The following is a 26750-nucleotide window of genomic DNA, read 5'->3' as shown; positions in this document are numbered from 1 at the left end:
GTCTACATGCAAGTGGCTGTAAACTCTGCTGGTCCTCTGCCCCAAAACAGGAAGTTGACTATAGCTCTGTGATTACTCTGCACCCTCTTACTACCTGCGCCGGGTGTGAACTGTGCCCACCACTCTGCCTTTGGTACACTACTAGTGGTTAGTGGTGTGGGCAGGAGTGAGGCCTAGTCACTCCTGCTCTTGCTAGCACCCTAATGGTAATCTCATTGGACAAAAGCTAGGGGTCGAGTTTCTCAGGCCCTTATAAAGAAACATGATTCCTAGTGGTGGTACTGCAAGATTACTGCTAGGGGTCACTAATGTCTTTTAGGATTAGGTTGCCAGCTGGATTGAGTGGGTATTGCCTCTGCCCACACCACTAATTGCCACCAATTCAATTAAGGTAGGCTTTGGGAGCCTTCAAGAGGGTGAGGGAGGAGGATGGGGGTGTTACCTGGGGTGGGGGGCAGTTTCAATTGCTTGTTGGGTTGAGGAATCACTTTGCTGGTTGGAAGTCTTTTTGGGAGGAGTTCTATAGAAAGGGATTTGAATTGGGGTGGGGACCCTATGCCACCAATATTTTTTAGCCGGTGCTAACCCCTGAGCAGTGTGGCCCAGGACCATGGCTTGGTGGCCCAGTACTCCCAGGTGGTAAAATAAACCCAGCTTTTAGTTGGGACTATTTTACGAGCTATGCAGCAGCTTGCAACGTACTATTTACATAGTAGCAAGCTGCTGTAAAGGGTGACTTATTCAACCTTGCATTAGTGCCCTTTAAGATGTGTTTAGGAACACACAACACACGTTGTGCCCTAATGTAGCTTGATAACCTCCCCCTAAGTTTTAGTAAAATATCTATTCAGGTGCTGGCATTTCCATTTGATCTATCACCACAATATGCTACTGATGTTGACAGTTCCTTATTTGAGGACTGGCAGACACCCTGCTTATCTATCTGTCTCTTAAATCTTGATTTTTGTATTTTTTTAAACTGGTGTCTAAAGATGTAGTGAACTTGTTTATCAGTGTGTTGAGCTCTATTCAAAGGGTAGGTCTAAGCAGCTGCTGGAGTGCAGCAGACGAAAGGGTACTGTAGTGCAGTTGAAAATGGGAAGTGTTATTTTTATTGCAGCATTCTGTTGTGGATATACAGGAGTTCATACTTAAGCTATTGATTTCCACTTCCTGTGAAACTGCGGAAGAGTATCACTTTAAGAACTTGAAACTCCTCCCCTTCTGCAGTGGAGAACAGCAACCTTCTCAGTTATTCCTTTTACAAGTGAACTCAGAAGGTATATTTTTCTCTGCTCTGCTTCTCTTTATTATTTTTGGGTATTTTTCCAAGGGATTTTTTTAATTCTTCATGACTGGTGTTGGGAGGTCCTCTACTTGGAGAAAGAATGTAGTCCCACATGGGAGGACTGCTGCTCCTAGGCCAGTCTTATAGAGTACCTGCGGAGCCAGCCTGCTTTGGGTCCCATCAGGAACTTGGGGTCCGTCCCTTTGGGAGTGGCTCACCTGCTGATTTTATCGGAGGCTTGAGCTTAGGCTGAGTGGCCCCTGAGTAAGAACCCTCTGTGTAATTTCTCCCCCTCCACCCCCATTGTTGTGTGAGGAATCTTGGGGCTCGGAGGCATTGTTCATGATCTGGTCAACTGGCAGCCAGAAGAATTCCTTTGATAGTGGAGATCTGTGCCATTTCTGAGACAAAAATCCTTTCCCTGCAGCCTGGCTGATTCAGGAAAACAGGCACCAGAAGTCATAGTGAGTACTCCCTTTATTCCCTATGGGGAACATCGGGGGTCTATAGTTTTAAGTTTTAGAGGTTTCTGGGGTTGGAACTCTGATTTCCCTCCTTCAAACCTCTAAAACTGCCATTTTTTATATTTTGTTCTGTCTCCAAACATAGAAACATTGAAGATGACGGCAGATAAGGGCCATAGCCCATCAGGTCTGCCCACTCTACTGACCCACCCCCAAGTCTACTATCCTAGGGATCCTACTCCTGATGACAAGTTCCCTTGGCTTAACCCTCTAAGGGATCCCATATGAGCATCCCATTAGCTCTTAAATTCTTGCACGCTGTTTGCCTCGATCACCTGCACCGGGAGCTCGTTCCAAGGATCAACCACTCTCTCGGTGAAGAAATATTTCCTGGTGTCGCCATGAAATTTCCCGCCCCTGAGTTTGAGCGGATGCCCTCTTGTGGCTGAGGGTCCTTTGAGAAAGAGAATATCTTCTTCCATCTCGATACGGCCGGTAATATACTTAAACGTCTCGATCATGTCTCCTCTCTCCCTACGTTCTTCGAGTGAGTAAAGCTGCAAATTTTTCAGCCTTTCCTCATACGATAGATCCTTGAGCCCCAAGACCATCCTGGTGGCCATCCGTTTCACCGACTCTACTATCAGCACATCTTTTCGGTAGTGTGGCCTCCAGAATTGCACACAGTATTCCAAATGAGGTCTCACCATGGTTCTGTATAATGGCATTATGACTTCAGGCTTCCGGCTGACGAAACTCCTGCGGATGCAACCTAACAACTGTCTTGCCTTAGATGAAGCCTTCTTCACATGATCAGCAGTTTTCATGTCTTCGCTGATGATCACTCCCAAGTCTCGTTCTGTTGAAGTTCTAGCTAAGGTCTCACCATTCAAGGTGTAAGTTCTGCACGGATTTCTGCTGCCGAGGTGCATGATCTTGCATTTCTTAGCGTTGAAGCCCAGCTGCCAGGTCGAGGACCAAAGCTCCAACAAATGTAGGTCCTGTGTCATACTATCGGGGGAATTGCCGTCTCTCACTATATTGCATAGTTTGGCATCGTCAGCGAATAACGTTATCTTACCTTGAAGCCCCTGAGTTAGGTCCCCTATGAATATGTTGAAAAGGAGCGGGCCCAAGACTGAGCCCTGTGGTACTCCACTGGTCACCTCCGATGTTTTAGAGAGGGTACTGTTAACTACCACCATCTGAAGTCTGCCACTCAGCCAGTCATTGACCCATGTAGTTAGTGTTTCTCCCAGCTCCATTGATTTCATCTTGCTCAACAGCCTGCGATGCGGGACACTATCGAAAGCTTTGCTGAAGTCTAGGTATACGATGTCCACAGATTCTCCGAAGTCTAGCTGTTTTGTTACCCAGTCAAAGAAGCTGATGAGATTGGATTGGCAGGACCTACCCTTGGTGAATCCATGTTGACTGGGATCCCGTAGATTCTCCTCATCCAAGATTGCGTCTAATTTACGTTTGATTAGTGTTTCCATGAGTTTACACACTATTGATGTGAGACTCACTGGTCTGTAGTTTGCAGCCTCTGCCCTGCAACCCTTTTTGTGCAGTGGAATGACGTTAGCTGTTTTACAGTCTATGGGGACTCTCCCTGAACTTAGGGAGAGATTGAAGAGTCCTGATTGCGGTTCTGCCAGGACATCACGCAGCTCACTGAGCACCCTGGGTGTAGATTGTCCGGTCCCATGGCTTTGTTCATCTTGAGTCTTGCTAGGTCGTAGTAGACGTCGCCAGGTGTGAACTCGAAATTCTGAAATGGGTCTTCAACGCTGGGCCTTGCCTGCAATTGCGGACCGTGCCCCGGTGCCTCGCAGGTGAAGACCGAGCAGAAGTATTCATTCAGTAGTTCTGCTTTATTGGAATCTGATTCTGCGCAGTTCCCATCTGGTTTTCTAAGGCGTACTATCCCGTCTGTGTTCTTTTCCTATCACTAATATACCTGAAGAAGGATTTGTCCCCTTTCTTCATGTTATTTGCAAGAGTCTCTTCCACTCGAAGTTTGGCCTCCCTGACTGCCGTTTTGACCGCTGCAGACCTCGCACTATGTTCTAGTTTAGCTTCCCTAGTCTCCGTTCGTTTGTAGGAAATAAATACATTTTTCTTCTCCTTGACGAGGTGCGAGATTTCTGCGGAGTACCATTGGGGTTTGTTGTTTCTCCATCGTTTGTGTACTGATTTAATGTAGAGGCTTGTCGCTTCATGTATGGTAGATTTCAGGGATGACCACATAGCTTCCACATCATCGATCGTAGCTTGGTTCTGCAGTGTCCGGTGGACGAAATCTCCCATGTGTTCGAAGTCAGTGCCTCGGAAGTTGAGTACTTTTGTTTTCATGTTTGATCTAGGGAAACCTTTCCTGAGGTAGAACCACACCATGTTGTGGTCGCGTATCTCCTACCGAGACCTTCGAGACGCTATCCCCGTTGGTGAGTACCAGGTCCAGGATCGCCTGGGCCCTAGTGGGTTCCAATACCATTTGTTTGAGTCGTGTTCCCTTTATAGATGTTAACAGTCTCCTGCTGCCGCTGGTTGTTGCTGAGTATGAGTTCCAATCTGCGTCAGACATGTTGAAGTCCCCTAGCACACAGTTCTTCAACCGCCGGTCCGCAGAAAATTCCCAGGACCGGCAAGATCGAGGAGCTGTAGTTGCGCAGGGCCGGAGAGATAATGGGGAGCCTCAGACTGTGCTTTCTCCCCTCCCAGCGGCTCTCCTTACAAGCGCAGCGATTCAGGAAGGAAGCCTTGGAGCTTTTGCTGAGTCGGGCCGCCTCTGATGATGCCACTTCCGCTTTCCTCAGAGGCGGTGCGACCCAACAAAGGACCTGAGGCTGCCTTACTGAATCGCAGCGCTGGCAAGTAAGGAGAGTTGCTGGGAGGGGAGAAAGCTGCTGGGCATGGTGAAAAAAAAAAGGGACAGCTGTTACTAGACCTGGAGAGGGAGGAGAGATGCTGCTGGGAGGGGAGGAGGGAAAGGAGTCTGGGAAGCTGCTGGGCATGGTGAAAAAAAAGGGATAGCTGCTATTGGACCTGGAGAGGGAGAAGGAGAGATGCTGCTGGGAGGGGAGGAGGGAAAGGAGTCTGGGAAGCTGCTGGGCAAGTGGAAAAAGGGACAGCTGCTACTGGACCTGAAGAGGAGGAAGGAGAGATGCTGCTGGGAGGGCAGGAGGGAAAGGAGTCTGGGAAGCTGCTGGGCATGGTGAAAAAAAAAAAGGGACAGCTGCTACTGGATCTGGAGAGGGAGAAGGAGAGATGCTGCTGGGAGGGAAAGGAGTCTGGGAAGCTGCTGGGCAAGTGGAAAAAGGGACAGCTGCTACTGGACCTGGAGGAAGGGAGAAGGAGAGATGCTGCTGGGAGGGGAGGAGGGAAAGGGAGAAGAAAAAAGGAAGGAAATGGCTTGCAGGGAGATTAGAGGAGGGGAAGGGGAGAGACAGGAATGAGATGGGAAGGGGGGTCAGCAGAGAAATTGAGAGGGACAAAGATGCTAGATCTGGTGTAGGAGAGATAAAAATGAAGAGAGCAGTGAAGCTGGAATGAATCGTGTAAAAAGGAGAGAGGGGCATAGGTTGGATGGAAAGGGGAGGGGGGCATAGAAAGAAGACAAATACCATATGGAAGGGGGAGAGGTCAGACAGTAGATGGAAGGGGCAGATGCTGGATTGAAGAGACAGAGGGCAGACGCTGGAAGGAAGAGAGTGAAAAGAAGATGAAAGCAGAAACCAGAGACAACAAAAGGTAGAAACAAATAATTTTATTTCTAGTTTGTGATTAGAATATATCAGATTTGAAATATATATCCTGCTAGAGCTGGTGTTAGACATAACTGGGAACTGCAAAGTCCAGGCAGTGGCTTAGGGCTCTCTCTGACCAGGGGGGCAGTTGCCCTAGTTGCACTCCCCTAACCCTATTCCTGCTATGTGTGACTGCGGTATTCTGTTAGCATGATATTTCTGTGTAGCATTCTGTAATAATTTGGCTTATTCAGTTTTCTTGATAGTAGAGGGGATATATGTGAAGGGGAGGGGAGACAGGGGTTTTGTTGATCCTTGCTCTGTATTATTTGTATTTATAAAATGACAATTGTACAGAATATTGTTTCTTTTTATACTTTAATAAAATACATTCAGTATAAAATCATAACTGAGGCTTGTGCGGATGGGATCAGATGGTTTGCGAGGACTGAGCTCACGGAGACGGGGCGGAAACGGGGTTTTTAAATTTCAGTCCTAGTAGTTTGCCGGTCCACAAAATAATTTTCTTTTCCCCGCCGGTCCATAGGTGTAAAAAGGTTGAAGAACACTGCCCTAGCAGAACAGCATCTCCCCGTAGAGTGATATTCTCTATGTCTTCAATTAATTTGGAATCTTTGTCTTCCAGTTGTCTTGGAGGTCTATATACTACACCAAGATACAGGCATTTTTCCCTGCCTCTGGCCAGGTTCACCCAGAGGGATTCCACGGTATACTTGACATCTGTGATTCTGGTAGTTTTGATGTCTTCTTTAATGTATAGTGCCACCCCTCCCCCTGCCTTTCCCTCTCTGTCCTGACAAAATAAGTTGTATCCCGGTATAGCCATATCCCACCCATGAGAGTCTGTGAACCAAGTTTTGGATATTGCCACTACATCAAGGTCGGCATTCATTATTTCAGTCTCTAATTCTAGAATCTTATTGCCTAAACTGTGTGCATTAACATACATAGCCCTCCATACCCCGTGATTGCTAAGTCCCTGTGGGGAGTTTCCCACCTGGGGTAGTGTGACTCCTAGAGAATTGTTTGCAATGGGGGCACTTACTTTGAACTTAGAATCGGAGTTTTGACTCACCTCGTCAGGATCGTTCTTTACTGCACTTGTATCTGAGTGGGTACTCTCCCCCGACTTACCTAGTTTAAAGCCATACGAAGCAGGCAGGCTAGTCGGTGTCCAAAGACGTGCTTACCCCTTCTGGTCAGATGGAGTCCGTCTGGTCCCTGAAGTCCTTGCAACGCCTCTCCATGGTTCAGGAATCCGAAGTTCATTTCCCAGCATCATCCTTGAAGCCACTCGTTAGTCCTCAGTATACGCTCATCCCTGGCACTTCCTTGCCTCTAACTGGGAGGATCGATGAGAAGACCACCTGCGCTCCTGTCTGCTTCAGCCTCTCACTCAGGGCTCCAAAGTGTCTAGTTAGTTCTCCGGGGTGTTCTTAGCAGTGTCATTTGTGCCAATGTGGATGAGGACCATGGGGAAGTGATCTTGGGGCTTGAGAAGCCTATCAAGACAGGCGGTGACATCTCGGACCCTGGCTCCAGGCAGACAGCAAACCTCCCTTGACTGCATATCTGGTCTGCAGATTGGTCCCTCGGTGCCCCTCAGCATGGAGTCCCCAATGACTATTACTCTGCGCTTCTTTGGGGGGAGCTGATCAGTTGTCCCCGGAGTTGGAGCCGTGCGCTGCACTACCTCCTGCTCCTTGTTGGCATCCTCCAGCTTCTTGTCGACATCTTCTATCTGTAGGATCTGGAATCTGTTCCTCAGGGTGAGTTGTGGGGTGAATGTAAAGCTACACTGTTGATGAGAAAAAGAAGAAGAGGGTGAAGAGATTGAAAGAGGGGGGTGGGATCTCCGGTGTTTGCCCGTGGAGGAGGTCACCAGCTGCCAGGAGTCAGCGTCTCCAGCCATCTCCTGTACCCCAATTGTTGGTTTCAAAGCTGGTGATTTGGGTGTGTCGAGGGAGGACATGTCTTGGGCCAGCTCGGTGATTTGGGACAGCTCCTGGACGACTCCGTCAATGTAGGCCTCATCCTCTCGGATGCTTCTCAGGCGTTTCACCTCCTCTCTGAGACTCCTAAGTTCCTGCATGATGTCTCCGTCTAGCTGGTCGACCTCCTCTGTTTGTGTAGAGACTGTGGAGAACAGGGTGGGGAGGGGGATGATCTCGGTCTGCATGGAGACCTCTGTCCACAGTCCTGGGTCCTCCTCCTTCTGCATGCATACTGTGGTCGCCCCCTGGGTCCCCCCAGTTACCGGACAGTTGGTCTTGATTGCAGACATGGCGCTTCTTGTTCTCCCTGCCATAACCAAGTTGTAGCTGATGTCTGCCTGATAGTGAGTAAGTTAGAGAGTTAGAAGAAATATCTGTCTGTGAGTCAGAGTGAGAGATTGAAAGATTAGGGTATTTGAGAGGGTGTCTGCTTGTAAGTCAGGGTGAAATTTTAGGATAAGGTTTAAAGAATAGAGTTTGAAAGATTAGGGTATTTGAGATGGTGTCTGCCTGTGGGTTAGGGTGAAAGTTTAGAATAAAGTTTAAAGAATAGGGTAAAGATTAGGCCTGTTTATGGTATGATTTTTTTTGACAGGGGTCATCTTGGATTTTTAGCAGTGTAATTTAAAACTCTTTTTTTCTGCCTCAGAAATGCTCGTTTTTGCTAGTGATTGCCTCTTACGGATGTCCCAGGCCTTTCTAGTCCTGGATCCTGTGTTGGTTGTGCAGAGATGCCAGTTGAGGAGCAGCCATGTTCAACGTGCCACAGGAGGAAGGGCTGGAAGCTTTGGACTCGTCCCCCCCCAGTCAGTCCTTCAAGTCCTTGGAATCCCTTAAATCCTAGAAAAGCAGAGATCCTACTCAGATGAGTCAAGCAGTGATGAGGCAAAACACAAATGCATGATTCATCTCCTCTCCTCTGGGGTTATGCAAGGCTTCTCCGACTTTGTCAGTCTTTTATGGTGAGCTTACGTAACGGGACCGAGAGGCGCTGCACTTCCTTTAGGCACACCTGCTCCGCCTAAGGGGATCCTTCTCCCAGGCAGGCGTCCTCACTTCATACTACGCCAGTTCCCAGTGCCAGTGACCCTTCGGAGTAAGTCCCTTTCCATGCCTTTATTATTGCAAGGCTCTCCTGCGATGGTGGATGATTTGGGATCCTTGACAGGGTCCAGTAGCCAAGGGGCAGGAGCAGCGATGGATCACAGCAATGATCCCTCCGTGCATCACCTTTTCAGGTCAGCTTCAGTTCCCCGTGTCATTTCTGTCACCCTGTCAATATTGAAGCTAGATACCCAGCAGTTCAGTGCTCTACCATGTGCAGGACTAATACACAGGCAAATTTTTTTTCCTGCTCATCCAGATCTTACCTCCTTGGTTACTGACCAATGGGAGGCAGGATCTGGTGTGTCTGCAGAGAGGCAGATCCTTGAAACTGCCTGTTCATCCAATGAAGAAGCTGGAACACTTTGGTCTTAAGGCATGGCTCTTGAGCGCATGGCCTTGATTTGGAAGGGTTATTCGGAGTTTGTGATTACGACTTCTTAGGGCTAAGAAACCTGTGATGGTTGCAACTTATGCTAAGACCTGGAAGTCCTTCTAGTTATGGTACGCCAAGGAGCAGGTAGAACCAGAGAGAGCTCCCGTCCCGGTGATCCTTGCTTTCCTGCAAGCCAGTCTCAAAAGGGGTCTTATGGTTTTGTCTGCTTTCGGGCTCAGAGTAGTCTTCAGTCTCTATCACCTCGACATCACTTAGTTTATGAGTGGGCTCTTAGCTGAGACCCCTGTTGCACAGACCATTCCTGTCTTGGGACCTCAATGTGGTCTTGAAGGCCTTGGCCTGAGCACCCTACGTCCCTCTTTCAGAGGCTTCCCTGCTAGACCTTACGCTCAAGACAGTGTTTTTGGTTGTCATAGTCTCGGGAAGAAGGATCTCAGAATTGCAGGCCCTCTCCTGCAGGAAGCCAGTTCTCCATTTCATGGAGTCAGGTGTTTTTCTGTGTACAGTTCCTTCCTTTCTTCCGAAGGTGGCTTCCGCCTTCCATGTCAATCAGGAACTCCGTTTGTCTGGCTTTCAGCCTTCGGGTTTGGCCAAGCAGGACAAACTTTTGCACAAGCTGGGTGTGTGCAGGGTCCTGCTTATTTACCTGGAGAGGACTAATAACTCCAGGCTTTCTGATCGGTTCATAGACAACGGCGCGAAAGACAAAAGCGCGTGCCGACAATTGAGCGCAGCGCACGCCACCGTGCCACTCTAAATTACAGTTTTTAGGGGCTCCAATGGGGGTTTTTGTTGGAGTACCCCCCAGTTTACTTAATAGACATCGCACCGGTGTTATGGGGGTTTGGGGGGTTGTAACCCTCCAGATTTTACTGTAAACTGAACTTTTTCCCTAAAAACGTGGCGCGATGTCTATTAAGTAAAGTGGGGGGGGTTCTCCCCCCACGCCCCCCCCCCCCCCCGTCGGAGCACTAAAAACAGTAATTTAGAGCGGCGTGGCGGCACGCGCTGCGCTCAATTGTCTGGGCGCGCCTTTGTCCCGTCGCGCTTTTGACCTGACACCTTTCTGATCATCTTTTTGTGCTGATCAATTGCTCGAGACAGGGAAGGCCAGCTTCCAAAGCATCCATTGCCAGATGGATCCAAATGATGATTTTATCTTCCTACATTTTTTGTGAGAAACAGCCTCCTATTTCTCTTGCACCGCATTCCACAAGAAGTGTAGCAACCTCCTAGGCAGAGTTTCAGGCTGTTTTGCTTAATAAAATCTGTAGAGCAATTATTTAGGCTACTCTTCACACTTTTACAAAATTCTACAGAGTGGATGTGATGGTTCAAGAGGATGTCACTTTTGTGTGCTCGGTTCTGCAGGCAGGCGTATCTGTATCCTCTCCACCACCCCCCAAGACGTATGATACTACTTTGATATGTGAGCTCAGATTCAAACTCCTATGCAATCTGCAACAGAACGACAGAGTAGGTTCTTACCTCAATAATCTGGGTTCTGATAGGATACACAGGAGTCCATTCTACCCTCCCTGTGCGGATTTTTGTGATTCATCTTTCTGCCTTAGACATTACCGGTGTGCGTCTTGGTACCTCTTCTACTGTATCAAGTTTTCAAGTTTCAAGTTTATTCAAATTATTTGATGAAACACTTTTCAAATTACAAAGCGTTTTACAAAAATAAAAATGTGATTTTAAAGAAATCACTGATACATAATATTTATAACTAGACCAACAGGGGTAATTAAACTTGAGAAACAATAGGAATGGAGGGTAGAAATACAATTTTTCAAGAAAAGTACATAAAAGGAAAATACATTGGGAGGGTAAGAGAAAGTAGAAAGTACATAAAAGGAAAATACATTGGGAGGGTAAGAGAAAGTAGAAAGTGGTTATGAGAGATCGAAAGAGAGAGATACTGGTGAACTGGATACACGAATGAGATAAATCATAAGATGTTGTCTCATGATATACTTAGTAAATTCAATTGAAGGCTTCTTTGAAAAGTAGACACTTTAAACTACTCTTGAATTTCTGCAAATCTTGTTCAAGTCTCATGAACAAAGGGAGAGAATTCCAAATCGTTGGTGCTGTTACTGAAAAAATAGAGGCACGGCGTGTTCCGATAATTTTCAAGGAGGGAACGTTAAGGGTAGACTGAGAGGATGATCTAAGAACTCTCGATGAACTATATGGGATCAGGAGCCTATCAATAAAAGCCGGTGTATTGGTCTTAATTGTTTTAAAGACTAAAAGGGCTATTTTATATGTTATCCTATGTATTATTGGTAACCAGTGAGCTTCCTGTAATAAAGGTGAAACATGGTCAAATTTTTTTGAACCTGAAATTATCTTTATTGCTGTGTTTTGAATCAATTGAAGTCGCTGTATGTCTTTTAAAAATGCCCCTTTTAATAAAGAATTACAATAGTCTAATTTTGATATAACTAAAGAGTGAACTAGTGTAATAAGAGAAAACTTGTCAAGGAGGGGGACGAGTGATCGAATCATCCTCAACCTATAGAAACAATTTCTGACCAGCGCACTGATGTGTGTACGAAATGTGAGTTTGTTATCTATTATAACTCCCAAAATTCTTGTGTTATTGGTTTGAATTAGTGGCGTATTGTCAATTAAAATTGGGTTAATGAGTGGAGATCCTTCTTTCCCTGAGAAGAGTACAGTAGTAGTTTTGTTAATACTTAGGGATAATTGATTGACATTTAGCCAGTCATGGATTTTGGCTAGCTTTTGGTTAATGTCGGATATGTCATATGAACTTGTGGGGTCAATAGTATGCAGAAGTTGGAAATCATCTGCATAGGCATATTCTGTAAATCCAATTGATTGACAAAGAGTTAAAAGAGGGGCCAAATAAATGTTAAACAATAATGGAGACAATATTGAACCTTGAGGGACTCCGTGGTTTGTTTGATATGGTTTAGAGAAAGAATTTTTGAAGTACACTGTGGAAAATCTGTCTTTAAAATATGCTCGGGGAGAAGAGACAAGATGGCGATTTGAGCAGACGTTGGTTTGAGAGCTCCTCTTCCCACGGCAATTTATTTCGGGTTATATTGCTCAAACATCTTTCTTCGATGCCTAAAAGAAGGGGAAAACAGAGAGGTTTTCCTCCACCTTTATCTGGCTCTTCAACCCCACGACAGACTGCCATAACATCATATGCAGTCCCAACCTACTTACCGGGCGTATCTGCTGCTGTGATTGGGGTGGATCACAGCTTGGACGGCGAACTTTCGCTGAGCCCACGAGGACCGCACACGCCCCCAATGCCCGGCGAAACTTCGGGAGAGCGGTCGCAGTTGGAGGACATGCCGACCATATCGAGCATGACGCATACTGCACCCGAGGCTGACCCGGATGTGACTACAGCGCTGCCGATTCTGGCACAGGAATCGTTGCAACACGGGAGCGTTAATCCTGAAGGAACCAGCGGTGGGGAGGGTGAGGGAGCCCGGAGTTTGATCTCTGGAGACTTAGCCTGTGGGAACCTGGCAGTTATCTCCCCCCTCAAGCCGCTGGAGAAACCACAGGCAGTGACCCTTGACTCTATATGGTCTGCAATTGAAAACCTGCACTCGGTTTGTACAAACTTTATTTCTGTTACTTTAAATACCTCTTCCAGGATAACCCTTTTGGAGACATCAGTTCAACAGCAGAAGATTGACTTCTCTAAACTAGAAAAACTAACAACTGAGAATAAAAATTTGCAGACTAAACAAATGACTGATAGAATGATGTTTCTGAGGAAGATAGAAAATTTGGAAAATCAGCAAAAAAATCTGAATCTTAGGATTCTTAATTTTCCTATAGCAAAATTTATGTCCTCCCAGGAACTCTTCAAGAACTTTATGACCACAGTTTTAAAAGTATCAGAATTGAATCTTCTACCTATACAGAAAATTTATTATTTAAAGAATGCTCAAAAAGAAAAAGTATTAGAAGGTGGAACTGAGCAATTAGATGTATCAGCAATATTGCAATCTTCTGAAATTGAATTGCTGGGTCGGGCAACATTACTAGTTTCCCTTGTATTCTTACAAGATAAAGAAATGCTGTTGAAATTATACTTTAAGTTGAAACAAGTCACCTTTTTAGGTGAAAGGGTATATATATTTCCTGACGTCTCGAAATGGACACAATCCAGGAGGGAAGAATTTTTGCAATATCGTCCTAAAGTTATTTCATTGGGGGCAATTTTTCAGTTAAGATTTCCTTGTAAATGTTTTATTACCTATCAAGGGAATAAATATATATTTTTTGAGCCTGCCCAATTAGGTTTTTTCTTAGAGAGTAAAGGGACTCCATTGCAGCCAGAATGAATCAAGTGATTTAGAGCGGAATTTAGTCTAATAGTAGGTTAATATCTAAGTACTGCTATTTCCTTTATGTTTTTGGTATATCCCTTTTCCCCAGGGGGTTTTTCTTTGTCTTGCCTTCCTCCCTATTTGAGGACTATAATAATGAGTATATTGCCTGTATATTGTTTTTAGTCTGTATTGACTTAATATGTGTATTTCAGTATTTCTCTGTACCATTTTCATTGGTTGTACAAAAATCATAAATAAATAATAAAAAAAAAAAAAAAAAAATATGCTCGGAACCATTCAAGTACTTGGTCACTTAGACCGATAGAAGAGAGACGTGGAGTAGTAAGTATCCAAGATTAAGCAGAGACATGTTACAGGAACAGGGAGTTTCCCTTTCTTTTTCCTCTTTGGAGGGTGCTATAGCCCCTGGTTGCACTTAGTTACATATGTTCACAATTTATTGTTCACTGTTTGCTCATTAATTGTTTATTAATCATTGTTCTATTTCCTATATTTCAGAGCAGAGCAAAATGTTTGTTGCCAGGGGAGTTCTCCATGCCTCTCCTTCTTTTTTCCTATGTTTCAGTGTAGTTTGATTGCTTTGGTACCAGCTGAGGGTTCTGTTCTCCGCTGCAGAAGGGGAGGAGTTTCAAATTTTTAAAGTGATACCCTTCTGCAAGTTCATGGGTAGTGGGACTTAGCTCAAGTACAGACTCCTGTGTATCCTAACAGAACCCAGATTATCAACATGAGAACCTAATCTGTTGATATTAACTAATGCTGCAAATTTTTTTGAACCATAGAAGTGATTAAATGTGATATTTTTAATATGTTTATTGATTAAACAATAAATATTGTACAAAACATGCTTCATAACAAAACATAACATTCCTTAAAAAGTTAAAAATCAAACAACCACTTTACTGTTTTTACCCAATCAAAGTTAACCCTAGAGGGCTGTGGGGTTCTTTACATTCTTCGTCAAGGCCTTGACAATTTCAAGCATAAATATACAACATGTATACTCCTCCAATCAGTGAAATGTGACTTCTTTTTGTTCTTGAGCATCCTACAGGGTTGTAGAGGATATTCACAGCAGTTGACAAAGGTTTTTTAAAGACATTTTTGGAAACTTTCAATCCACTTTCTAATTATTGTATTATCAAGAATTCAGTAAAGATTAGGTGACACTATTTGGCTTCATTTTTATTAATGTGATTGCATCAGATGAAAATTGTGATCAGTTCTTGGTAGTTAGGACAGTCTTATAAATTGACACAATTTCAAGATTACATTTTCCTGACTTTCTAGTATTTCAGTTGTTTATAGAGGAATGATTAACTTTTAAATGTCATGTACTCTTCTTTTTTAAGAATAAATACTCCAAGTGCCATACAGGGGTCGATGTCTCCTTTGAAGTCATCCAAAGTTTCTGCTTCTGCCAGTGCAAAGAGGATAAGCCGGAGTCCTACATCTACAGGCAGCATAAAATTAAAAGGGTACGCTTCCTTGCCATGTGCTCCACTAATATTTAAACGCCGCCTCCGTAGCAGAAGAAGAATCGCATGACTGCAAATACATGTCAAAGAAGTGTAATAGAAGCTCAGGTCCCCCAATGTGTACAGTCTTGAGTATAGGATGTTAGCATAGCTGAAATCAGACCTGCTCCTCTACAAATTTTCATCTGGGGTTTTTTTCCCAGTAAAGGTAACTAGCTCAGTGATAGAATATTGGCCACCTTGAGTTGCAGATAGATGCTGTTTTTCACAGCTGCTTTAGCTACTACGCAGCTTTACTGGAAAAGGCTCATAGTCTTTGACCTGCTACTGAGAGTTGTTTTGGCTTGTAATTATTGAAGAGCCAACAATGTTGACAACACACATAATAAATCTGCATAGTTGTAACCAAGAAGCCATTCTCCTTTGATATGCGGCATGGATTCTTAAGCGCCTTCTTACTCTGCGTTCTTCCTCCTGCCCCAACATATATATACGGTACGTTTTATTACATTCTCTGCCTTTAAGTTGGTATTTTTTATTTTTTTTTTTTCAAATTGTTAGTTGGAATTTTTTTTTTTTTTTCATTGTCTTGCGAATGAACCTAATGAATCTGGTGGTCCGGTTTTGTTTTGTTTTTTCTTATGTTGCTTTGTTGGATGTCTGCATGAGATGTTCACATGTATATACATTGTGTGTGTCCCCTCCCACCTTCCCCCAACCAAATGTTCCCCATTCAGCTTTTCTATAAACTCCAGGCTAGCAAGTTCTCTGGGAAACCTAAACACTGCTTCAGATGACACAGAGAGTAAAGTGGCATCATCGCCCTGTAGGATGAATTATTCTCAGAATCCATTCTTCGGCCATTTGAATGGCAGCACACCGCTGGCTGCCAGAGGTTACCGAGAGCTGAACAACAACCGGCAGAACAGGAGCAGCGGTCACGTGAACAGTCTTGCCAGCCACGGTCCTTCCCTGAGCAGCGTGGCCGATGATTACAGTGGTTACCGGCAGACCGCTTCCACGGGGCTCTCTGCACCTGCATCTCGCTACCTGAGCCGGTCCATTCCTGTAAGTTTTTTTTTTAAGGCAAAACCTACTCTAGGCTTAGGACAGAAATCTGTCTTCTTTTGCAAAATCAATCACAGAGGAGCTTTCAACCCTTCAGCGATGTCTTTATGATCACATCATACCTTGATAAAATTCTCTTAACACCTAAATGATCTCTTTTCTCTCTTGCTACTAATACGGTAAATGCTACTTAATCATGTGCAATATTAGACATTTGACATATGTATCCAGGCCTTTTAAACAATCCTATTCTAAATCTCACTGCTCTGAAATCCTACTTCATGAATAATTTCTGCTTGTACTTATTCTTTTACTTTCTGGCATTTCATTCATGACCCTATTAGTTTTATCAGGGCAATTTTATAAAAGGGCATCTGAAAGAAGCCAATTTTATATAGGAATGTAGGCATCTGCTGTCTTTTATAGAATATACTGTAATGAAATACATTTCTTATATTCTGTGATTTCTAGAATTCTATTTCACTGCGAAGTACAATAAAGTCAATTACTGGGAAATTTTGACATAAAAACTGAAATATAAAACTTAAACAGATTTCTAGTTTTAGAAAACAAAAAAGTACTAGCTAAAAGGTTAGATACAGCCTAGAATTTAGGCATGAACACTTATGTCAGAGGTATATGTGTAAATTAAAGTATTTTATATGTTATGCATGTAATTAGGAATCCTGCCAAGGCTCCACCTATGTGTACTTGTAAGTTATGTATGTACTTACAGAATCGTGCTTATATGGAATTTGTGCATTTACATGTGTATGTCCACACTTGCTGAAATGCCATTATTCTAGCCATTTATGTGCATAATAGGCTAAAAACTGTTGACACCTATGTTATGGAATCGCCCCCTTTGTGTTCTAAACTAGCCATGTTGAGATTCATCCTTAAATTGCTTCAGAGATTTCACCTGATACTCTGAGATGGCATATTATATGAAGTGCTTTACTTTGAAGCATATACCCTGCAAGTTATAGGTTGGGGTTTTTAGCGTGTCAGTGCATACCTTTTCTCCACCCTCCAAAAATAACCCATAAGGGGTATATTGTACCAATACAATCCATGGGGGGGGGGGGGGGGTTTGTGGCAATCATTAGCCCTCTAATTCTAGATAGTTGCATGCCCAAATTTCTGACAAGCACATAGCTTATAGAATAAGATTAGTTGCGCATATAACTTAATTTGGCCTTAACAACCAATTACTGTCTACAGTTCATGAAAACTGCACACTGAATTTCCAGAACATACAACTCTAAGGGGGATGTGGACCTAGGAAGGGCATAGGCAGGTCAGGAGTATGTCGAGCAGTTACACGTGATATAGAACACTAGCATATAGGCACAAGCATGTACTCTAGCCACTGAGTTAAAGTAAGCACTTGTGATTAAAGTTAGGCATGTAAATGTGGACTTAAACTAGTAATTCTATAACAACAGTTGCATACAAACTGTTATACAATTCATGATTAGCGCATCATCCCTGGGCCAAACTTTAGGTGATAGAGAATTACCCCTGATTGTCTAACATTATTGTAAATGTCGGTAATATGAATAACTGTTCGCTTGGCATAACTTTGCAGCCTGTAGCAGTATCCTCTACACCAGTGTATCGCAAAATGTGTGCCGCCTGAGATTTCAAGTGTGCCGCAGCACACTGGCGAGGAGGAGAGTTATCCATGCCGGCTGACTTGCCTCGCGGCGAGAGGCACGTCCTGTAGAAAGTCAGTCGGCGCAGATGACTCTCCTTCTGGCCAGTGTCTCTCCTCCTCTCCCAGTACCTCCCAGATCCCTCCACACAACCTGTAAAACTAGCTTTATCCCAGGACAAGCAGGCAGGTATTCTCACTAGTGGGTGATGTCATCAGACAGAGCCCCGGTACGGACGTCTCACAAGCACGTGTTGCTTGTAGAAACTTAAAGTTTCTAGATGCCCGCACCGCGCATGCGCCGGTGCCTTCCTACCCGGAGATCCGGGCGTGTCTCCTCAGTTCTTTCTTTTCCGCGGAGCTGAGAAGTTCAACTTCATCATGCGCTAGCTGAATTCAGTTAAATTTGCCTTCCTTGTCCGCGTTTTCGCTTTCTTTTAATTACAGTTAACAGTACTTTTCTTTTTCAGTAAAAAAAAAAAAAGAAGATTATTTCCTCCGGCGGGTCGAACGGGCCGGCCACGTGGCTCAGGCCCACTGGCTTCGACCTCGCGGCGGAGATTTTCCGGCCTATGTCCCGGCCAATCACCGGGTTTAAAAAGTGCAGCAAGTGCCAACGCGCGATTTCACTCACGGACCCTCACTGGCGCTGTTTGCAGTGTTTGGGCCCTGACCACATCCCGAAATCGTGCAGGCCTTGCTCTACCCTTACGACACGCTCATTCAAGCGGCGTTGCCTATTGTGGGAATCGATGTTCAAGATGGACGCAGCTAAGGATCCCTCAGCCTCCACTTCATCTGATACCTCCCCGGTTCGGGCGAAACCGGCATCGACCCCTCCTGCATCGAGTGTGGTGAAACCGGCATCGCTCACCCCGACACCATCCACGAGCTCGACGTCGGTGCCTGCCCCGGTCTCCTCGGTTCAGGTACCTCTTCCTTCCACAGTGCCACCAATGGTCATCAAAGTGCCGAAAGCTACTAAGCAGAAGCACTCGGCCTCGAAGGAGCGCGATGTCCGTGCAGGAGGACCCCCTTTCGGTGCGGATCCCTCCTTATCGGCTTCGCTACGGTCCGTTCTGGAAGCTCAATTCGTTGAGCTCATGCAGACCATCGGACCCGGGCTCATCGCTGCCATACAGGGTGACCTCCCGGTACCGGTCCAAAGGGGCGGTCCGCCCCCTCCCCCTCCCCCACACCGTTCGACCTCGACAACCGACGAGGACGAACGGGGGAGGGCGGCGATGCCCACGCGGCAAGCCTCGCTTACCGATATGCCGCCATTAGAACCCATTACGCCTCCGCGCCAACATGGGACCAGACCTCCGATCGATACTCGAAGCCCTGGGCATAGTCAGGAAGAGTTCTTCCGTACTCCTTACCAGACTTGGGTAGCATCGCAAGAACCCGCATCGCAAACCCAGTTGCGATCCACCGCTTCCAGCCCTATCCACTTGGGGGCCTCGGGAGACCATGCGATGCACAGACGATCCCGATCCCCGTCCCGCCACCGAGACGGGCACCGATCGAGACACTCATCCTGGCACTCCTCACGCCATTCGGAGGTGTCACCGCAGAAAAAACTGCAACGTAGGGGATACTCCTCATCAGAGGTGTCCCCTCCGGGGGGCCCGGAGTACGAGGAGACATCGGTGCCCGATTCTCCTTGCCACTCCCCGATGTCCATGGACCTGGAGGCCTCCTCCTCCTCCAGCCCGTCCCACAGACCGACGCTGGCGGAACAATTGTCCTTCTCATCATTCCTCCGACAAATGGCGGATGATCTGGATGTGACCCTTGACACGGGCTCCCGATACTCCAAAGAGTATCTGGACACCATGCATTTACCTAACCCTCCAACGGAGGCGCTTCGGCTCCCCTTGCATAAATTACTGGACCAGACCTTCATGCAGTGCTTCGAAACACCGTATTCCATACCGGCGATCCCCAGCAAACTCGATGCTCGATACCGCATCGTGCACCATAAAGGGTTCAAGGGCCCTCAACTCTCCCACCAATCCCTACTGGTCGAGTCCTCCCTTAAACGCTCTCATCCCTCCCAGGTCTACGCCTCTGTACCGCCGGGCCGAGAGGGGAGAACGATGGACAAATTTGGTAGAAAATTCTACCAAAACTCCATGATGGCGTCACGGGTGCTAAACTACAATTTCTTTTTCTCTTCCTATCTGGAGTTCTTCTTGCCGGTACTCCGCAAGTTCACTCCGTTCATAGACAACCAAGCTCGATTCGAGTTCGAGGAAGTGGTAGCCTCCCTCTCCCAATTACGCCTCCAGCTGATGCAATCCTCCTTCGATGCATTCGAACTCTCGGCACGCGCCGCCGCAAGCGCGGTAGCTATGCGTCGCCTAGCATGGCTCCGTACAATCGATATGGATCCCAACCTACAGGACAGACTCGCCAACGTACCATGTGCTGGAGCTGACCTGTTCGATGAGTCTATCGAAACTGTTACCAAGAAGCTGTCGGATCATGAAAAATCTTTTCAATCCATCCTGCGGCCCAAACCCAAACCTCAACAGTCTCGACCTTCCAGGCCACCCCTGATTTACCAGCGGCGTTACATGCCCAGACAAACGCCTGCTGCGAGACAGCCTGCGAAGAGACAACCTCCCCAGAAGTCTCAGCAAAAACCTCAGCCACCGGCTGTACCTAAGGCTCCCCAGCCCTTTTGACGCCCCTCCCGGGAGCATAACCTCGGCCTCTCCCATAGGGGGCCGCCTCCATCTTTTTTACCATCGATGGGAGGCCATAACCACGGACCTATGGGTCCTCACCATCATAAGAGAAGGATACTCTCTTCAATTCCACCGGGTCCCCCCGGACCATCCTCCAAGAGAGTATCCTTCAAGCTCGACGCAGACCACCCTTCTTCTTCAGGAAGTCCAAACCTTACTTCAGCTTCGGGCTGTCGAGCCGGTCCCGTCAGACCAATTGAACCGAGGGTTTTACTCCCGGTACTTCCTCGTCCCGAAGAAAACGGGCGACCTGCGACCCATTTTAGACCTTCGGGCCCTCAACAAGTTCCTGGTCAAAGAGAAGTTTCGCATGTTGACTTTGGCTTCTCTATACCCCCTCCTCGAGCAGAACGACTGGTTATGCTCCCTGGATCTCAAGGAGGCCTACACTCACATCCCCATTCACCCGGCCTCCCGAAAGTTCCTCAGATTTCGGGTGGGAAATCTGCACCTACAGTATCGAGTGCTACCATTCGGCCTATCTTCGTCCCCCAGAGTCTTCACAAAGTGCCTGGTGGTAGTGGCCGCAGCACTCCGGGACAGGGGTCTACAGGTGTTCCCATACCTCGACGACTGGCTCATCAAGGCCCCGTCAGCCCCAGGGGTCACTTCGGCGGCCTTGGCTACAACCTACTTCCTCCAGAATTTGGGCTTCGAGATCAACTTCTCCAAGTCTCATCTACAACCCACCCAGTCCCTCCCCTTCATCGGAGCGGTCCTGGACACCACCCGACTCCGAGCATTCCTGCCTCTGCAACGCATGGAGTCTCTTCTTCATCTCTGCCAGTCGGTGTCTACTCGCCAAACCCTACCGGCGAGACAACTGATGGTGCTCCTGGGCCATATGGCCTCCACAGTACATGTGACACCCTTTGCCAGACTCCACCTCAGGATCCCCCAGTGGACCCTGGCATCACAGTGGAATCAGACGTCCGATCCACTATCCAAACACATCTTAGTCACACCTGCTCTTCGGCAGTCTCTACTTTGGTGGATGACCTCTTCGAATCTATCCAGAGGTTTGCTGATGCACTCTCCCCCCCATCAGAAAGTTCTCACAACCGATTCGTCGAATTATGCATGGGGGGCCCACCTGGAGGGTCTCCGCACCCAAGGATTCTGGACCAGTGCGGAAAGACTACACCAAATCAATCTACTGGAACTCAGAGCCATCTTCAATGCGCTCCAAGCTTTCCAACACCTACTTCACGACATGGTAATCCTCATTCGCACAGACAATCAGGCCGCCATGTATTATATCAACAAGCAAGGAGGCACGGGCTCGGCCCTCCTTTGCCAGGAAGCTCTACGAGTCTGGGACTGGGCGGTGCGCCACAACGCCCTACTCAGAGCAGTATACATCCAGGGGGAGAACAACGTCTTAGCAGACAAACTAAGCCGTCTGCTACAACCGCACGAATGGACTCTCCATTCCAGCCCCCTTCACCAAATCTTCACGCAATGGGGGACGCCTCAGATAGACCTCTTTGCGGCTCCCCACAACTCCAAACTGCCTCAGTTTTGCTCCAGGATCTACACTCCTCATCGCCTCGAGGCAGATGCTTTTCTACTGAACTGGGGGAAACGATTTCTATATGCGTTCCCACCATTCCCGCTGATCCAGAAGACTCTGGTCAAGCTGAAACTCGAACGGGCCACCATGATTCTAATAGCTCCTCGGTGGCCCAGACAACCTTGGTTCTCCCTCCTACTTCAACTCAGCAGCAGGGAACCAGTACCACTTCCAGTGTTTCCTTCACTACTTACTCAACATCAAGGATCACTACTTCATCCCAACCTGCAGTCTCTCCACCTGACAGCTTGGTTCCTCTCAACGTAACCCCTCACCAATTCTCACAAGAAGTGAGGGAGGTCTTGGAAGCTTCCAGGAAGCCCGCCACTCGACAATGCTACTCCCAGAAATGGACCAGATTCTCCTCATGGTGTGTTTCTAAGTCAAAGGAACCTCAGCGAGCTTCCTTATCCTCCGTGCTGGACTATCTCCTACACCTATCTCAATCTGGGCTCAAGTCCACATCCATACGAGTCCACCTGAGCGCTATTGCGGCGTTCCACCAGCCCCTACAAGGGAAACCCCTCTCGGCCCATCCGGTGGTCGCCAGATTTATGAAAGGACTCTTCCATGTTAACCCTCCTCTCAAACCACCCCCAGTAGTTTGGGACCTCAATGTAGTCCTTTCCCATCTCATGAAGCCCCCGTTTGAACCACTCAACAGGGCCCCTCTTAAGTATCTCACCTGGAAAGTGCTTTTCCTTGTAGCCCTTACGTCCGCTCGCAGAGTCAGCGAACTCCAGGCATTGATGGCGGATCCACCATTCACAGTATTCCATCATGACAAGGTGGTCCTCCGCACTCACCCGAAATTCCTGCCTAAGGTGGTCTCCGAATTTCATCTCAACCAATCCATTGTACTTCCAGTATTCTTCCCTAAGCCCCATTCTCACCACGGAGAATCGGCCCTTCACACTCTAGACTGTAAACGTGCCTTGGCTTTCTACCTGGATCGCACCAAGCCACACAGAACCACTCCTCAACTCTTTGTCTCCTTCGATCCTAACAAGTTGGGAAGACCCGTATCAAAGCGCACCATCTCTAATTGGATGGCGGCTTGTATCTCTTTCTGCTATGCCCAGGCTGGATTATCACTTCCTTGTAAGGTCACAGCCCATAAGGTCAGAGCAATGGCAGCCTCAGTAGCATTCCTCAGATCAACACCAATCGAGGAAATTTGTAAGGCTGCCACCTGGTCCTCGGTTCACACATTCACCTCACATTATTGTCTGGATACCCTCTCCAGACGGGATGGACAGTTTGGCCAAACAGTATTGAAAAATTTATTCTCTTAAGTCGCCAACTCCCCCTCCATCCCACTGAGGTTAGCTTGGAGGTCACCCACTAGTGAGAATACCTGCCTGCTTGTCCTGGGATAAAGCAATGTTACTTACCGTAACAGTTGTTATCCAGGGACAGCAGGCAGCTATTCTCACGTCCCACCCACCTCCCCTGGGTTGGCTTCTCAGGCTAGCTACCTGAACTGAGGAGACACGCCCGGATCTCCGGGTAGGAAGGCACCGGCGCATGCGCGGTGCGGGCATCTAGAAACTTTAAGTTTCTACAAGCAACACGTGCTTGTGAGACGTCCGTACCGGGGCTCTGTCTGATGACATCACCCACTAGTGAGAATAGCTGCCTGCTGTCCCTGGATAACAACTGTTACGGTAAGTAACATTGCTTTTCGGTCACTGCCCTCACTCTGTGGAATGCCCTTCCATTGGACCTCTGACTAGAAACCTCTCTTGAAAAATTCAAGTCTAAACTCAAAACATTCCTTTTCAAAGACTCCTACGACTTCTGATTTCTTCCATTTCAATTAGAGTCCAAACATTTTTTCCATGCAGTTGGTAATACTAAATTTAAATGCTTTTTTTGAAATGAACCCTACCCTACCCTCTTGTTTCAAACCCGTCCCTTCTCACTCCTCCCTTTTATGGTTTGTTTTGTTTTTTTAAATTTCGATGTACTTATTCACTTACCAGTTCCCGCCTCTCCCTTTTTGATTCCAGTAAGTCAGTTTGTATTGTTGTCCCTTCTAATTTTCTTTTTAGTTTTTATTCTTTTCGGGGTTGTTTTTTTTAACATTAATAATTGTTAACCGTTTAGGTATATATTTGATAAACGGTATATCAAAGATTAAATAAACTTGGATTGTGGCCAGATGGGCCTCTGCGCACTTTCGGCCGGGCACTGGATTTAGTGTGCCACTGGCTGGAAAGTTTGAGAGACACTCCTCTAAATAATGAGCACCTGTCGGGCCTTTACCAGAATTCATATGTTAAGTTCATGCTCCCAAGCCCTGCAGGGGCAGTCCAAAGCAATCTGCAACCTGAAGCAGGGGATAAGATGATGACCCCCACCCCAACTCCTCCCCAGCTTATTCTCACCAGTAATATCGCTCTTCGGGTTCCAGCTTGCCTAGCTTTCTCTCACTGCAACTTAGCTTCAGGTTACTATCCTTTTCACCCTGATTTAGCTTGAATCCTTCTCTTCCTCTAGCTGTCTCTGCCCCCTATTTGTTTCTCTCTCTTTAGTCCCCCCACCCCTATCTCTTATTCTTTCATTCCTTGCCTCCACATTACCTTGTTTTCCTCCTAGATAATGTGGCATAAGGCAGAAACAAGTCGGCTGTGCATCAGACCACTTCCTCCTCTGCTGGCCTAGGCCCATTGATTATTTGAACCACAGGGGAACTCTGTACAGCAGTTGGACCTAGGCCAGCAGGTGGTCTGATGTACAGATACTGTTTTATTTATTCCACATGATCCAGAGGACAAGGTAAGCTGGGTGGGGGAGGGCAGATTTGTATAAGCAATCTGTGAGTGTGTACTGCAAGGGGAGGGGGATTAGAAACCTGACAATTTTTCTGCCTACTATTCCCTGTGCAGAATTCTGCAAGGCAAGTACAAATTCTGCACAATAACTAGAGAATGACACAGGGACAAAATTTGTCCCCGCCTTGCCCCCCGTGAGCTCAGTCTGATTCCATCCGCACAAGCTTTGAATACTTATTATTTTATGTTTAAATAATTTTATTAAAGTATAAAAAGAAACAATATTACATTACATTACATTAGGGATTTCTATTCCGCCATTACCTTGCAGTTCAAGGCGGATCACAAAAGATTTATCAAGGATGTATTACAACAAGAACTTACTAGAAAAAAAAAAAAAAAAGGTTTGGACATTTTCAAAGAGAGTAAGAAGTGTATATGGTTATTTGTTTGGGTAGTTGGCTTTAGTGAGAGGTGGTGATTGAAACTTGCGGTGTTATTTCTTTTTTCAGGGCTTTCTTGAAGAGTGTGGTCTTTATTTCTTTTCTAAAAGTCTAGTAGTCGAGGGATGCCATCAGTAGATTGGTGATTTGGTTGTCTAGTTTGGCTGCTTGAGTGGCCAGGAGGCCATCATATAGTTTTTTCCGTTTGACCTCCTTAATTGGGGGATAAGAGAAAGGGGTGTGAGTTTTCCTATGTCTGGTTGAGGTGATGTCATTTTATAATTCACAAACAATGCAGAACCTGGGTCAACAAAACCCCTCACAAATATCTCCTACACTATCAGGAAAACCGTACAGGCTAAATTACTACAGAATGCTACATCAAAAATTCATTCTAAGAGAATACCTCCGTCACACACAGAGAATACAAATGCCAAATACATTATAGCTGACAAAAAATTATAAACTCAGATCCCAAGAAACCACACCGTGCACATAGTTCAACACCAAAGAAATAGAAAGATCTATTTTCTCCTATACTTTGCAAAATATAAAGATCACACATGCAAGGGATGATATTAGGGTACTACAACTAGGGTAACTGCCCCCTGGCCTGAGAGCCTGTTGAAAGCTGAAGGCATGGCCTAGTAGTGGGCTTGGAAGTCCCTTCCCAAATTTCTGCCTGAGCCCTAGCCGTGTCTAACATCAGCTCTAGCAGGATGCACATTTCAAATCTGCCATATTCTAATCACAAAACAGAAATAAAATTATTATTTCTACTTTTGTTGTCTGGTCATTTTATTTTTCAAATCATGTTTGTCCCAGGCTCTGGTTTCTGGTTCCTTCTGTCTTCTCTTAACACACTCGCCAAGGTCTCTTGCCCATGTGACATTACTTTTTTCTCCATATTACTACTATTAATGTACGCAGTGCTGGACAGAGTCACAAAGAAGAAAACAGTCCCTGCTCGAAAGAGTTTACAGCCAAAACAGACAAACAGGATGTCATGGATATAGTTAAGGGGAACGGTTAATCAGCTGGCTGTGTTGGAGGGCAGAGTAGGGTTAAGGATTGAAGGCTATATCAAAAAGGTGGGCTTTTAGCCTGCTTTTACTCACCATCTATCTTCTATCTCTGTACTATCATTTCCCATGTTCAGCATATCCCTTCTCTGTATCCCCTATACTTCCTTTCCAATATCTCTTCGCATCCATCTTCCTGCATTCGTGATCATTCACCATTCTATATCCCTTTCCCATCCCCCTGTGTCCGGCATCACTACTATGTGTCCTTATGCCCCCCCCCCCCCCCCCCCAGTACAGCTTCGCTCTTCAGTGTTCCTATTCTCTACCATGTTGTCCCTCTGTGCCCATATACCCTTCCCATGTCTTTCATTGCCCCTTTGGGCCCCTGTCCCTATGTGCCTCTCCATGCCCATCATAACATAACAGCATAAGAATTGCCATACTGGGACAGACTGAAGGTCTATCAAGCCCAATATCCTGTTTCCAACAGTGGCCAACCCAGGTCACTGGTACTTGGCAAGATCCCAAGGAGTAAAACAGATTTTATGCTGATTATCTTTTCTTCCTCCCCTATACCAATGTGGCTCCCTCTCTT

At 46.3% G+C, this 26750-nt stretch overlaps 1 protein-coding gene across 2 annotated transcripts in view; it reads left to right on the top strand.

The window, feature by feature from the left end:
- CDC14A (cell division cycle 14A) overlaps nucleotides 1-26750 on the top strand; it is a 210273-nt gene that overhangs the window by 167486 nt on the left and 16037 nt on the right. The window contains exons 14-15 of one of the 2 annotated variants that reach the window (XM_033915988.1): nucleotides 14731-14856; nucleotides 15594-15924. In XM_033915988.1, coding sequence (XP_033771879.1) covers nucleotides 14731-14856; nucleotides 15594-15924 — 457 coding nt within the window. The remainder of the gene's footprint in view (nucleotides 1-14730; nucleotides 14857-15593; nucleotides 15925-26750) is intronic. The other variant, XM_033915989.1, reaches the window with a different exon arrangement.

The sequence above is a fragment of the Geotrypetes seraphini genome, chromosome 12 (assembly GCF_902459505.1).
Source record: "Geotrypetes seraphini chromosome 12, aGeoSer1.1, whole genome shotgun sequence".
NCBI classification, from domain to species: Eukaryota; Metazoa; Chordata; class Amphibia; order Gymnophiona; family Dermophiidae; genus Geotrypetes; species Geotrypetes seraphini.
The sequence above is the reverse complement of the archived record's forward strand: the minus strand, read 5'-3'. Positions and strand labels throughout refer to the sequence as shown.